Source organism: Thamnophis sirtalis, unplaced genomic scaffold (genome assembly GCF_051295495.1).
Source record: "Thamnophis sirtalis isolate CommonGarterSnake01/CBP01778 unplaced genomic scaffold, rThaSir2_p1.2 scaffold_8, whole genome shotgun sequence".
In the NCBI taxonomy this organism is placed as follows: Eukaryota; Metazoa; Chordata; class Lepidosauria; order Squamata; family Natricidae; genus Thamnophis; species Thamnophis sirtalis.
This window is the reverse complement of record NW_028261388.1, coordinates 64,511,765-64,527,130: the sequence shown is the minus strand read 5'-3', so window position 1 is coordinate 64,527,130 and position 15,366 is coordinate 64,511,765. Positions and strand designations below refer to the sequence as shown.

Genomic DNA, 15,366 nt, shown 5'->3' with positions numbered 1-15,366 from the left:
GCATACATTCCTATGGGATGATAAAAATAAAACACACAAATATTTTGAAAATCATTTAATCAGAAGAGCGTTATTGCAAAAACGGCTCAAAATAAAAAAAAACCCACTATGTGAAAATCCCAAATTGGCTATCACCGACAGAAAGGATGACTAACCCAAATTTTATAGATTGGAACAAAATCCTAAAATACAGAGACTTAATTGATAGACAGGGAAATTTAAAAACAATTGAAGAATTGGCAGATCAGAACATGGAAGTTGACTGGCTAACTTACCTCCAAATCAAAACTAAATACAATAAAGATACTAAATTACATGACATCGAAAGAGAACCACCAAAAAGAAAAAGAAAAAAAAGAAAGAGAACCACGCGAATTGGATAAAACTATTCAAAGCCCAGATAGAAAGATGATAGGGAGAATATATAAATTCCTCCTGAAGTATAAAATGGAAGAGGAAATTGTGAAAGAACAAATGATAAAATGGGTACAGAACTTTGGTTATAATATTGAATTAGACAAATGGGAAAAGTTTTGGGAAATAAATTTAAAAATGACACTATCAGTTGCATATAAGGAAAACCAGTACAAAATGTTTTACAGATGGCACCTGGCACCAACATGGTAAGCTAAAATTTTAACAAATACCTCCCCCAAATGCTGGAAATGAGAACCAATACACGGAACATATTACCATTTATGGTGGACCTGTGAGGAGGCAAATTTTTTTTGGAAAGGGATCAAAAATTGGCTGGAGGCAATGACAGGGGTTAAAATAGAATGGAAACCTGAAGTTTTTTTTATTAGGAATTATGTCTGTGAAATACAAAAAAGAAATCCAGTATTTAATACTACATATAATTACCGTATTTTCACCCATATAACCCGCCCACGCAAATAACCCGCACACGCATATAACCCGCGGGTTTTCCGGATCGTGCAAAATATTTCCCGTATACCCCGCCCACGCATATAACCCGCCCACGCATATAACCCGCGACGAGTAAAAGAGAAGGGAAACAGCTGAGATGGGGGGGGAAGAAACGGAGAAAGAAGCCTGCGCAAGCTGGGGAAGAGGAGAGGAACGGAGGAGAAGGAAACAGCTGAGATCGGGGTGGGGGAAGAAACGGAGAAAGAAGCCTGCGCAAGCTGGGGAAGAGGAAAGGAATGGAGGAGAAGGAAACAGCTGAGATCGGGGTGGGGGAAGAAACGGAGAAAGAAGCCTGCGCAAGCTGGGGAAGAGGAAAGGAACGGAGGAGAAGGAAACAGCTGAGATCGGGGTGGGGGAAGAAACGGAGAAAGAAGCCCGTGCAAGCCTCCGATCGTGTAAAATATTTTCCGTATACCCCGCCCACGCATATAACCCGCAGGGGGGCGCTGTGCATGCAAAAAACGCATATAACCCGCGGGTTATATGGGTGAAAATACGGTACAGCAGCAAGGATTGCTTTTGCCCAAAAATGGAAAAATAAATTAATCCCAAGTGAAGATGAAATAATAAGAAATATTATGGACTGTGCCGAAATGGATAAACTAACTAAAGAAATCCAGGGAAAGGAAGAATCAGAATTCTACCAGATATGGGATAAATGGTATAGGTGGATGGAGGAAAGAAACAAAAATCAATGAAAAAATATAACAAAACTCAAAAATAATAGTTATGAATAAAATAAGAGGGTTAAGAATGGTGAAATCCAAATGAAATACAATAGAAGGGTAAATAATATAAGGTGAGCGGTATCGATTGATGATTGCTATTATAAAAAACAGGAAGTTCCTGTTCGTACTGTATTGTATAAATGTGATGTACGTCTAACTTTTGTGTGTGTGTATTTTACATGTTTGTTAATAAAAATCTTTATAAAAAAAATAAAACCATTGTGATTTTATAAAAAAAAAAAAAAAACCAACACCCCCACAACATGAATAAAGATGACGATACCTCCCACCTACCAGACATCTGGAAACCAGCTCTAGTCAACAAACGAGCCCCGCCCACCACCCAGATTGTTACAACACAAAAGAACAATGGACACACAGTCAGCACCTCAGCCACACAGGATGATACGAAACAGCCGACCAATCTACAAACATCAACTCCATCTACTAATCAGGATGCAACTACACAGCCAATCAACCCACTTACAGCAACAAAGCCAGCACTCCACACACACACCAAGATTTATGGAGAGATGGCAGCCATGCTTTACTCACACAAGCACAAAGCCGAAAACACCAGCCTGAAGATAGCGAGTGGGACCTCGCCAAAACGTTGCCAAGACAATCTCAATCTTATATCGGAAAAGACCCGAATACAACAAGACCAGCACATACATACATACATACACACACACACACACAAACACACACACACACACACACACACACACACACACACACACATTATAGATATCTTAATTTCAAGTTCTCAAAATTCTATCACTACTAAGTGGTTGGTTCGTCTTTACAATTAATTCTATTTCTTATCTTATTGTGTTTATATATTTATCAATGTATTTTTGTCTCCTCCTTTTACTTTTATTATCTTCCAAGATCATTTAGTAAGATTTCTCTTTTTCCCGTAATCTTCTTAAGTCACTTCTATCTAAGTCAATTCAATAACACCTCAGTCCTCCATCATTTCTTTATGCATGCTACTTATTTAGATCTGTCCATTCTGTAGCCTCCAGATGGTGCTCTTGTTCTTTCCTTATTATTAAAGTTCCACCTTCAACAGTTCTTGAAGTCTTTCAAGTCCATCACCTTATGAAAATTATAGTGTTATCCACTTAAAGAATTTTTTGCCCTCAGCCCCATTGTATTCCCCTTTTAGTCTGTTCTGAAATATATATATGCAACATTTCTCTATTCAATATGCACAGTCTATTCCCATCATTAACTTTTCAGCACTTCCTCTACAAAAGCCTATAATATTGTCAAAAAACAGAGTTTATAGTCATCCATCCAGTAGAATTCCCCTTCTGATCAGCCTCAGGGTATCTCTGTCTAGAGTTTCTTCCTTTTTCACTTCTTGTCTTCTTGTGCTGTCACTATGTAAACATGGCTGTCACTTGCTCCTTCACTCTCTTAGTTGCCATTGTTCCATCAGAAATCCTACCTCTCGCTTTGAAGTCTCAATATCACAGCTCCACCAATCATTAATCTGACTTTGGGATTCTTTCTCACACTAATATCGAATTGTTGTTTCCAATTTTTTCTTCCTGCTCTGTGTCTGTCACCATTTTGAACCAGCTGAAATGGCCAATTTGTTTCCTGCCAGAGTTAAGGAGTTTCTCCTAGCCCTTCAGGGAGATCACCTTTCACCCTGAGGTCTTTGGAACTTCCCCTTTCTTCTGTCAATCCCTCCAATATTGACTGTGCCTTTTAGAGGCTTTCTGCCAAGAAAATTCGGGCTTTGGGACCGGAGCCCCGTTCCCTCACATTGCTCCATGATGACATCACCTCCGGAACTCTCCCCCAAACAAATATGTTGGGCACAATACTTTAAATGGTTTAATTTCACCCTCAAATATCTCTCAGGAGAGTGAAACTTCTTAGCTGGTGCCCTGTCCAGAAACCCCAATACAACAGCAAAAAGGCTGACCTATGCTCCAAACACTCCAGCTAGCTGCCAAAGTAATTATGTAAGCACAAGCCAAAAAAGAACTGCTTGCTGACAATGCAACGGTCTCCAAATTTAAGTAGGCTCTTCTTATGAATGACTGGTTCCATGTGCACAAAAACATTTGTTTTCTCAAAGATGACTTAGCCTGGGTAGAAAACAAACTTTACATCCCTGCTAGCCAAAGATTGGATCTCATGAAGTGATGCCATGACTCCAGGATAGCTGGATATTTTGGATTTGTGAAAACTCTGCACCTAATCAAAAAACAATTCTGGTGGCCATCCGTTAAAAAAAGACATTGAGAGTCATGTTGCTAGCTGCCCCACCTGCACAGCTGCAAAAAGTTGACAGGGAAAATCCCCAGGACTTTTACACACTGTAGCAGAACCTTCAGCACCCTGGAGAGAGATTTCTATGGATTTTTATAGTGGAGCTGCCTGAAAGCACGGGAAACACAGTTATTTGGGTTGTAATGAAGCTCTTTTCAAAACAGGTCCATTTCATACCCTGCCAGAAGATCCAAACAGCCAAGGCACTAGCAATAATTTTTTTAGTCCACATTTATTGCCTCCATGGAGCTCCCCAAAGGATTATCTCAGACAGGGGTGTCCAATTCACCTCCAAATTTTGGTGGGCTTTCTTAAACCTGTTATGCTTTGCCCAGGGACTGTCCTCTTTGCATCATCCCCAGACAAGTGGTGGTGTTGAAGAGGCCAATGGGGTAGAATAATATTTAAGATGTTTTATTAACTACCAACATGACAACTGGACTGACCTGTTACCTTTTGCTGAAATAGCTTCCAACAACTCTGTACAGAGCAGCACTAATTTCACCCCATTTCAGGTTGCCACAGGACAAGAATTCAATCCCATGCCAAAACTAACAGCTAAGGAACCTGACATCCCCTCCCTTAAGGAGTGGATAAACAATCTACAATCCACTTGGACAGTGGTCAGACTAGCTCTACAAGAAGCTAGAGCAGCTTTTAAAGTTCAAGCTGACAAGAAGCGCTGTGAACCCAAACCATTCAAAGTGGTGGACCTGCATATATCTACCAACAAAGTTTTTACAATCCTTACAACCATCTAAGAAATTGGGACCAAAATTTATTGGCCCATTCCCCATCACCAGAATTATTAACCCCTTCACAGTAGAACTCCTCCTTCCTAAGACACTTAGGCAGGTTCGTCCAGAGTTTCACTGCAGGCTACTAAGCCAGAAATCACTTCAAAGATCAGACCCCCTTTGCCCATACCCCCAACCCCCATTATGGTGGAAGGAGAACAACATTTTGAAATTAATGATATCCTGGACTCCTGGACTCACCACAACTCCACACAATATTTAGTGGCATGGAAACACCTACCACCCTCTCAGAATGAGTGGGTAGCCAAAAACATGTAAAAGCTCCCACACTGTTAAGGAAATTCCACCCAAAATACTCTCAAAAACCATCCTAAATCATAATGTATTATATGTTTTATGTCTTTCCAGGTGGACTTTTCATTTTTCTGAGGAGGGAAATATGACAGATCCATGTATCTGCCATTCTTCGATGGACAAAAGGGGGGGTGGATTTGATGCATTTTGTTCTTTCTATGTCTTACCTTGCCTGTTTATATAACCTTTTGCCCAATTTATAACCATTGCCTGGCACCTTAGAGGGTTACCTCTTGGAAGATGCAAGGGGGGAAGGGAGCTATATAGTTTGAAACTCCAGAAGATGATCCTGAGAATCCCTGCTTATCTGATTCTCAGAGAGGCCAGTACATAAAAAACTTCACACCTGCGGATTGGTGGGAATCCACATTGGGAGGAGTTCCTAAGTCCCTTTATCACGGCTTGTATAGCCTGAGGGTCCCAGAGCCTGCTTTGAATGTTGATTTGCATTTCAAATAAAAAGATTCCTTTTGAAATACCAGTTTTTCAAGCGTCTATACTTTTTTGAGGGGGGGGTGCAGGTCCTTACACCTCCCTCCAATTCATTGTAATTTTCTCTCATGATAATAAGATTTAGTAACATGGCACTAGGCTTGAAGTTTATTTAGATATCTGTGGCATGTAATAATTTTATTGTGATCCTGACAAGCTTGGGAGGCTTGAACCTGGGTCCCCTATATACTTTGTCAATTTGTCTCTTTAGCTCAGCATTTTGTAGCCCAAGTGTGCCCACCCACTTTCTGGAGAGCTTAAATGACCTCTCTGCTAAAGGGTTTCATTTTATGAGCAAGAGGTGGCTGTTGATAATTATCAATGCATTTTAACTATTTTAATTCCTCAAAGTGTCTGGCCCCCTGCCTGATTTGTAACTCTGAGGTGCAGATATTGCTGATGAGAAGGAAGATATTCAGACAGAATGGTTTAGGTTTCCATGATGGCTGTGACTATCATTGATCTACAGTGTGTATTCCCCCATTTCTAATCTAATGATTGGTATTTAGGGCAGCTTTTTCCAAGCAAAGAAGCTTTTTTATATTTTTGTACAGGTAATACTTGACTTACAACAGTTCATTTAGTGATCATTCAAAATTACAATGGCACTGAAAAAAGTGACCTATGGCCATTTTTCACACTTACGACAGTTGCAGCATCCCCACGGTCATGAAAGGCAAGGTGAAGTGCCCCTCGATGTGAGTGGTGTTGAGTTGGTCACACCCACCTAGTCATATGACCACCCAACCATGCCTACACAGCTGGTCATTAGGGCAGAGAACCAGTTGTTAAATTATTTGAATCCCACCACTGTAGCCATGCCCAATTCCTGTAATTGTTCTTCATATGTTTTAGTCTCCAGTCTCCTAATCATCCTAGTCTCTTCTCTGCCCCTTTTCTAGAGTATATTTGAAGACATAAACATAAAAATGAAAGGCAGAAATAAAAGGGAAATACCAATTTGCTGTCCTACTTACTGTCTTGTGTACCCACTCTTAAGAAACATAATTAAATATAAAATTTTAGGGTCTTCATAACTTCTGACTTACTACATATGCAACATTTAGAACTTCATCCAGAGTGGGAAAGGTTGTAAAATCTACCTTGAGAGAATTATGTCTGTTTTGCAACAAATGTTGTTTCTTTTTTATTTCTTCTCTTTTTTGTTCATCCTTGATCATTTGGTTAAGCATATCTCCACGCTGAAGCAGTTCTTTTATAGTGCTCTCATGATTGTCATTCTAAGGATAGAAAGATATAGATATTAGAAATAGAGATGAAAGAGGTAGAGATAGAGACAGACAGATAAAAAAATGGTAATGACATTTACCGTATTTTTCAGAGTATAAGATGCACCTTTTTCCCTCAAAAAAGAGGGTGAAAATCTGGGTACGTCTTATACACTGAATACAGCATTTTTTGCCTCCCAAAACCCCACCCCTTCACAAAAATGACTGTGCAGAGCCCCTAGGAAACTTTTAGAGAGCTCATGGGGGCCTGATATTTGCTCAATTCCCACCCACCCCCAGCTACCAGCAGCACTCTATAAGCTTCCTCTATGCCCTTTGTTTCATGAAAAATTGGCCCATTTTTGTGAAAAACAGGCCATTCTTTGCTACATTTTGCCCCCCCCCCCCCGGAGCACGCTGCAAAATCCCTAAAGGCTGTTCATGCCTTTTGGGGGGGGATGGGCCCATTTTTGTGAAAAACGAGCCATTTTTGGGAGGTTTGCAGAGTGTAAAGACTTGTTTTAAATTTTCCTCTTCAAAACCTTGGTGAGTCTTATACTCCGGTACATCTTATGCTCCGAAATATACAGTATGTAATTGAGGGTTGGTCAATCTCAGACTGTTTCTGGATCTTGAAAATAATGGTATAATGACAAAATAATAATTTAACAAAATTACTTAATATTATCAACATACTATAAATACAATTAGACTATAGCTTAAGATCTAATATATAAATTTTTGTAATGTGCAGATCTCCAAGGCTTTTAACATTTATAATACAAATTCCAATGCTATTGCAAGAGACATGAAAAGTTATAAAATGTGCCTAAATTATCTGAAAAAGTTTTAGGCATCCATATTGCCACTCATGCAAATCTATTTTGCAGGTTGGTACTTTGAAAGGGTAGCTCTGCAAAAAATATGCTGGCACACTGAGCTTGGCTTTCAGGATGCTGTTGTTTAAACTGAAGAATACTAGAAATAGAAAGTTTCATAATACCTGCATAATAAATCTATAAATAACAACTTATGCTGCACAAAATAGAATATATTCTGCCAGCAAAAGGAGTTCATAACATGGGTAAATGAAGTATTTTCTCCTCAGTCAATTAATATGCATAGTCTTCTCCTGACTGGTGTTTTTATTAGGTCAAATTAAACAGAGGAATTATCATGAAGGAAAATTTTATACTTGTACTCATCCTGCAAGCAAAGATCGGTGGAGCAAACTGTATGTATAACTGTGTTAAATCATATGTAACAAAATAAAGTCCATATGTATATTTATATACTTATATGTCTATATGTATACCCATACCTATATGTATCCTTTGAATGACTGAGGTGCACACTGGTTTGCCATATTATGGACCCCTTAGTATATTTTTACTAACAGCAAGCAATCCTGAGTTACTACTACATGGACAACTGTTGTAGGGATTTGAGAGATGTATATATCATTGTATATATGTAGGGGTAGGTGTGAGTGTGGGTGTGATGTGGGTGTATTTTCTAAAATGTCAAATAGGATATTTCACTAATCTAAACCTCTTTCCTGATAATTATAAAGAACAACCGTATGTTCTTGTTATTGTAACATTGAAATTGTTGCTAAAATATAATTGTTCCATGTATAAATGTCATATACTATTTTATAATATTTAAGAACGCTAAAGTTTGTGAACTGTCTGGTGTTAAATGCAAATGCAGAAGTTCCTAATTTCTGCTCCAATGTTTTTTCCTTTTCCATTCCTAGTTCATTCATATTTCTATCACAACCAATTTACCATATCTTTATTGAAATCTTCTTCTTTCAGATTCACCCCCTCCTGAATTTCAGCCTCCAGTGGTTCAAGCAATCTTTGTATGTCAAAGTTAAACTGCTCCAATTCCTTCAACGAAATGAAGGGCTTAAAGATTGGAAAATGAGAAAGGAGAAAAGGAATGGACATTTATTAGTTTTTCTTCACACTTTTTATTATGAATATTTACAACCATAAGCATATATACCTTGCTTCAACTGCTAAAATAATTGTCTATATATTTATTTTACAAAATACTATATATATATATATATATACTGTATATAGTAATACCAGTAGAATCTGATCAGCATGTACTTATAAATCTCACTTATTTTATGTTACCAAACCAAACCAATCCAGGCAATTAAGCAATTAGCCAGACAATATGCAATAGTAACTACACCAAAGTAATAAAAAGCCAAATTTGCACAAGTTAATAATGGGAATATATTTGATAATTTATCAATATCTACACCAATAAAGCAAATATGTTACGTTTTTATGTGTGTGAGTGTGTATTGAAATAAAAAAGCTCAAAAATAGTTATCTCTGTTAAATAACAGATGAGTAAAAAACAAAGTATTACATGGTATATTAAATTAATAAGAATGGGGAAAAAGTCAGGAACCTAACACAATTTGACAAAGTTCCATTCCAGTCAGAGACACCATTTAAGGTGTTTCTGGGTTGAAAGGATTAGCTGGTGACATCGTTATTGCCTGAGGGACACTCCTGAGCAGGGGTAGGTTTCAAAACTTTTACTACCTGTTCTGTGAGTGTGGCTCACACTCATGTATTTTGTGGGTGTGGCTTGGCCATCATGTGACTGGCTGGGAGTGGCTTGGTGATCGTGCAACTGGGTGGGCATGGCCAACTTGTAAAATGTGATGAAACTCACTTAACAATGCTCTTGCTTAGCAACCAAAATGTTGGCTCAGAAACTGACATTTGAAGTGTGCAAGTCTTAAAGCTGTCAAGTTACAGGACCTCTGCTCCCTAACCCTTTACAAAAAAAAAGCCCCATGGGTGTACAAATTTTACAATTTTTACAGCTTTAAGACTTGTGGACTTCAACTCCCAGAATTCTTTTCCCAGTCATGTTGGCTCAGAAACTCTGGCATTTGAAGTATGCAAGTCTTAAAGCTGTCAAGTTAAAAGACCCTTGCACCCCAACTATTTACACCCCCCCCAAAACCTAAAACTTTATTTTTAAAGCATTTTGCACTTAGGGAAAGTTGGAACAAGGCATACCAGCCACATACCACCTCCACTGACTTTGAAGTCTTTCTCTCGCACTGCCAAAACCCCTCACCGCTCTTCACCTTTGGTTGCCCCTTCAACCTCCCACCTGTGGAGGATGCATGGTGGTCCTCCTGGAGGGGCAGCTGAGGGTCACTTTCCCTCACCACCAGAATAGTGCGTAGGCTGAGGAAAATGAGAGTGGAGACTGGATCTGCTCTTTTTTCTGTGGGGCAGAAGGAGGCGAGGCAGCCTCAGGTGCCATCCGGGACAGCACCTCAGAAGTATTGCTTCTCGACCTAAAAACAAAGCGGTGGCGAGGAAAGAGTCTCTGGTGGCTGCAGCAGCAGCAGAAGCAGCGGCAGTGGCTGAAACACAATCCTGGGCAGTCAGTTTTGGCTCTTCCTTCCCTGAGCATGTTCCATTGCTGCTGGTGCTGCTTTTGGTGAATCCGGCTTGGCAGTGATGGTAAGAAGTGGCTACCAGCTGTGCTCTCAGCAATGGCAAGAGTCCTGCTGCCAAGCTGGAGTCATCAAAAGCAGCAGGACTTTTGGTGATTTTCCACCAGAGACTCCTTCCTCGCCTCTGCTTTGTTTCAGGGCGAGAAGCGATGGTGTTCTCCTCCCTTTTCCCCCCTGATTTGTCCCTGGCCGTGCTTGCAAAGGAAGTAGGCAGGGATGTTAGCCGGCACTCGCTTCCCTTACTGCTCACCACTGCCGCCCCTGTGGCCCACCAGCTGCAGCCCCATCTGCCTTGCTTAACTGGGTGGCTGTCTGGGAAAACGGCGAGGGGGTGAGCACCGGCCAGCATCCCTGCCTTCTTCCTGCAAGAGCTGCGGCGAGGCAGCCTCAGGTGCCATCCGGGGACAGCTCCTCAGAGGTATTGCTTCTTGGCCTAAAACAAAGCAGAGACGAGGAAGGAGTCTCTGGTGGAAAGTCACCAAAAGTCTTGCCGCTTTTGGTGACTCTGGCTTGGTGGCAGGATTCTTACCACTGCTTAGAGCATTGCTGGCAGCCACTTCTTGCCATCACTGCCAAGCCGGATTCACCAAAAGTGGTGCCAGCAGCAATGGGACATGCTCAGGGAAGGGACAGCCAGAAATGACTGCCCAGGATTGTGTTTCAGCCACAGCCGCTGCTTCTGCTGCTGCTGCAGCCACCAGAGACTCTTTCCTTGCCACCACTTTGTTTTGGGTCAAGAAGTGATGCCTCTGTCCCCGGATGGCACCTGAGGCCACCTCACTGTGGCTCTTGCAGGAAGGAGGCAGGGATGCTGGCCGGTGCTCATCCCCTTGCCACTTTCCCAGATAGCCACCCAGTTAAGCAGGGTAGGCAGGGATGCAGCTGGTGGGTCGCAGAGGTGGTGGTGGCAAGCAGTAAGGGAAGCGAGCGCTGGCCAACATCCCTGCCTCCTTCCTCTGCAAGTGCGGCCAGGGATAAATCAGGGAGAGAGAGGGAGGAGAAGGCTGTCTAGCAGAAGCTCAGCTTTCTCCTCCCTCTCTCTCCCTGATTTCTCCCCACAGCAAGCAAGGTGGCTCTCAAAGAGAATGAAGCACAAGTGCTTCTTCCAACAGCCAAGGCCTCCACTCTACTTCCTTCCTTAGCTGTTTCTTTCTTTCGCTGGTATGGGCATGTGGCCAGGCCACCATTGCTACTGGTCCTATCTGGTAAACCAGGTTTTCACTACTTCTCCTGGCGTACTGGACTAGACTGGGAGGAACCACCTCTGCTCCTGGGACCTGCTTTCATGACCCTGTCAAGGAGCTGTTGCGAATGACAGGAGCTCACCAGGCACACAGCAACATTCAGGTCTTGAACTGTGGGCTTGCTAGCCTCCAATCTTAGCATCCTAAACACATGTGTCACTACATTTTTAATTTGACAAGGTGGAAATAGAACATTCCAAAATTAATTTTCGGTAAAAATAATAGTAAATATACATTTAGCTTAATTCTAAACCAGTGGTTCTCAACCTGTGGGTTGCGACCCCTTTGGGGGGTTGAATGACCTTTTCACAAGGGTCGCTAAGACCATCGGAACACTAAACTTTAGACTCCCCCTCACGTTCCTCAAAATCCCCCACAGATGGGCTCCGGAGTCATCGCTGGCTACGCAGAGCGTTGCTGCGGCTCCACCCCGTGGAAAACATAGCTGTGTGTGCACACCCCATACAATTACAGCCTTGGAGACTTCATAATGGCAGGAAATTCTTCTCAGTCACCTAGGCTTCTGCAGAAGCTGCTCTCTGAGGCTTTCCAAAGCTCTCAGAAGGCAGTGGCAAGAAGCGGCTGCCAGCGAAGCTCTCAGCGATGGCAAGAGTCCCACTGCTTCACCAGATTCAGCAAAGTGGCTCAAGCAGCAATGGGACATGCTTGGGGAAGGGAGACCCAAAACTGACTGCTGGGACTGTTTCTGTGCCACTGTAAAAATATCTGTTTTCCAGCCACAGGAGGGAAGGAAAGAAGCCAGAACCTCCCTCCCCCTCCAGAGACCCTATGCTGAAAGACAGGAGGGGGCCGGCTGGTTTGAATGCGGGTGAACGGACGGTTAAGTGGTGTGCGAGAAAGCCCCTCCCCACTGCCCAAACAAGGCAGACGGAGAATTAAAGGAGATCGCGTCGGGCGGGGGAGAGGTGCTCCCCTTCGCCCTTGGTGGCAGGGGTGCTTTATCACAAGCCTCCTTTCTTCCTCCGTCCACCTGAGCAAAGAAGGAGGGCCACTAAACCGATGAGAAGAGTCCCACTGCCATGCTGGAGTCAGCAAAAGCAACTTCAGCAACAATGGGACCAATAGGGGGTGGGAAATCCATGCAGAGGGAGGAAAACGCATGTATTCCCCACCCCCTCCATTGGAAATGAGACAACTGTCAGAAGAGTACAGCGCACACCATGTGGGCTTGTGCAGTAGCCGAAGAACAGGAGGTGAGGTGACCACAGTATGTATGTGTGTATGTCTGTGTGCATGTGAGTGAGAGACAGATAGACAGACAGAGGCACAGAGAGACAGAGATGGGGAGGGAGTGGAGTAATAAAATAATATAAAGTGTTTATATTTTACTGAAATAGTCCCCTAGGGGGAGCTATACCACGTGGTAATGGCGGAGAGAAGGAATATGTAAATACTTGATTGGAGAGAGGAGAACAATGAACTGTAAGAGGAGTGGCTATGAATTCAGCGGGAAAAATGTGATTGCTTGATTGGCCAGAGGGATGCCGAGAGCTAATTGGTTAAAATTGTATTCCCAAATAAGGTAAAAGATAGGGTAATCATTGTCTCTGATTGGTCTGTAACCACCCTCGTCAGGCTAGCTGACGAGGAGTAGGAGGAGTTAGGGAGGCTATAACTACTGTTTCACTTTCAAATTTGGTGTGGCTCTCCTTTGTGACTCAGGTGAAGTCAGGGTGAGACCCACCACGCTTTGCAAACCGTTTTCAAATTAGCTCTGATATTCTTTGAATAAAAGGATCTTTATTCTTTCACTCCGAAACTCGTCTTTGGATTTTTGGTTCAAAATTCTGCAAACAGCTGGGGGCTCGTCCGGGATTCAATCTCTTGCTGGGCTCTAGGGGAGTCTCCCTTGGGTGCACCCCTCTCCGAATTTGAGAGGAGGGGGAACTACCTAGAGAACCGCGGAGCTCTTGAAAGCCCGTAAAATTTGTGTGATAGACGAGGAGTAGGGGGGGGTTGAATAAAGAGGAAGAGACGACTTGGAGATCGACCGGGAAACATCTGTGCACAGAACCCTGAGTGAGTACCTGGTAAAGACACCAGAACACAAGACCCCAGGGCGGTCACGGTTAGAGTTGTGTGGTGAGAATCAACAACGGGGGCCGGGTGGAAGTCCTTTTGAGGGGTCTCAGGGGAGACCTGCAGGACGGAGTGAGTGAAGGGGATATTGTTGAATGTCCGGGGACGGTGACGTGTGAGTTTGGAAGGGTTGTTGAGAGGGACATAGGAACACATACTCGGGAGAAAGGTTAGCCATCAATCAGGAAGATGGGTGGTGGAAGTTCAATTAAACCAAAAATGAAATGTGTAAAGAAAATAAGAAGGAATCCCAAACTTAAAATCAATCCAAATGGCCCGTTAGGCCAGATATTGGCTGGGTGGGGGTCCCCACCCTATAATCGAGAGGTTTTAAGGCTGGGAGTGACTAAAGAGAATATGGTAAATTTGTGTTGTTTTATTTGGTGGGAAGATAATAATATTGAGTGGCCACGAGATGGCGCTGTAAATTATTTTCAATGCCGTAATCTGTATGATTACGTGAAACAAAAGCAATGTAAGAGTTTAGACAATGAATTAGATTATGCTTTATTGTGGAATCCAGATCTTTGGCCTTCGGAAAGAATTTTGATAGCCAAATCTAAAAATATTGAAGAGATAGAAGAAGAGGAGCAGGAGGAGACGAGGAGAGATTTGTTAAAAATTACATCTCCTCCTCAAGTTGCTGCTCCTCCCCCATATAATATGATTCATATTCAAAATCCCCCGCATCAAGCCAATGTGTTAAACCCCCCTTTATACCCTGAGATGCCTGGAGGAATAAGCCAGCTTACTCCCAGCCAATGGCTTAGTCCTTCTATGCCAATTTTAAACCCCCAAATAGTGGAAAGGAACACAAGTAATCCCTTTGAAACACCCAATTTTGTGACCCCACTTATGCCGGTTTCGACCAACTCGGGGCCGTGGATTCCAGGCAAAAGGGAGGTTTGTGGGGGAAATGAACTAGCAAACGTGAGGAAAGATTTAACAAGGCAGATGGAGGAAGAGGAACTAATTAGACAGCCTCCTTTGGATCCCACACAAGAAGGAGAACAAATTAAGCAATTCCTTTTAAGGGAAACCCCAAACGGAAACGATCCCAATGGGATTCCGATCATAACATATGTACATGAACCCTTGCGATCGTCCGAAGTACGGGCATTTAAGAAAGAAATGAATGGGGAAAGAAGGCGGGGCTTAGCAGTGAGAAGATGGAGTTTTAGGCTACTCCTGAAATTCCTCTATATCAAAGGATTTTTGGACGGGTTCTTTGAACCCCAGCTGTCCCGGAGACGACAGTGAAGGTGGGGAGGGACCCAGGACCCCAGAGATATTCGCAAATCTCTGGGGGAGGGTATTAATTCCCCGTGCCAATTCCTTTTTGGATTAGCTGCGTGCTAACTGAAACTGCAGGTTGCCCCTAAGAATGGAAGAAGTGATGTCATCTGGTAAGCTGATTTTATTACCTAAGAGACACTGTTCGTGTTAAAAATTAAGATAATTGAAAACCAAACAACAAGAAGATTTAGCGGCGAATTAGCTTTTCTAATGGATTTATGACTGGTGGTTACTTTACCTCTTAAATGCTTCAAGAAACTCCGCGACACCCTCCCCCCTCTGAATCTCCCTAAGTGGATCGTAAAACTTATCTCCTACTAATTAGCCCGTCACGATTCGACATTTTTATTACTTTACTATCTAGTTCTGTCTACAACTAGATAAGACTGACAGCCGGTAAGAGACTAAAAAAAAAAAAAGTAAAAAGTGCTT

General features: G+C 42.4%; 1 protein-coding gene across 6 annotated transcripts in view; it reads right to left on the bottom strand.

The window, feature by feature from the left end:
• The window catches only part of DMD (dystrophin), a 1,286,665-nt gene that overhangs the window by 690,429 nt on the left and 580,870 nt on the right, over positions 1-15,366 (bottom strand). For all 6 annotated transcript variants that reach the window (XM_087721810.1, XM_087721811.1, XM_087721815.1 and 3 more), the window contains exons 37-38: positions 8,577-8,699; positions 6,661-6,798 (exon numbers count right to left, since the gene is read on the bottom strand). In XM_087721810.1, coding sequence (XP_087577936.1) covers positions 6,661-6,798; positions 8,577-8,699 — 261 coding nt within the window. The remainder of the gene's footprint in view (positions 1-6,660; positions 6,799-8,576; positions 8,700-15,366) is intronic.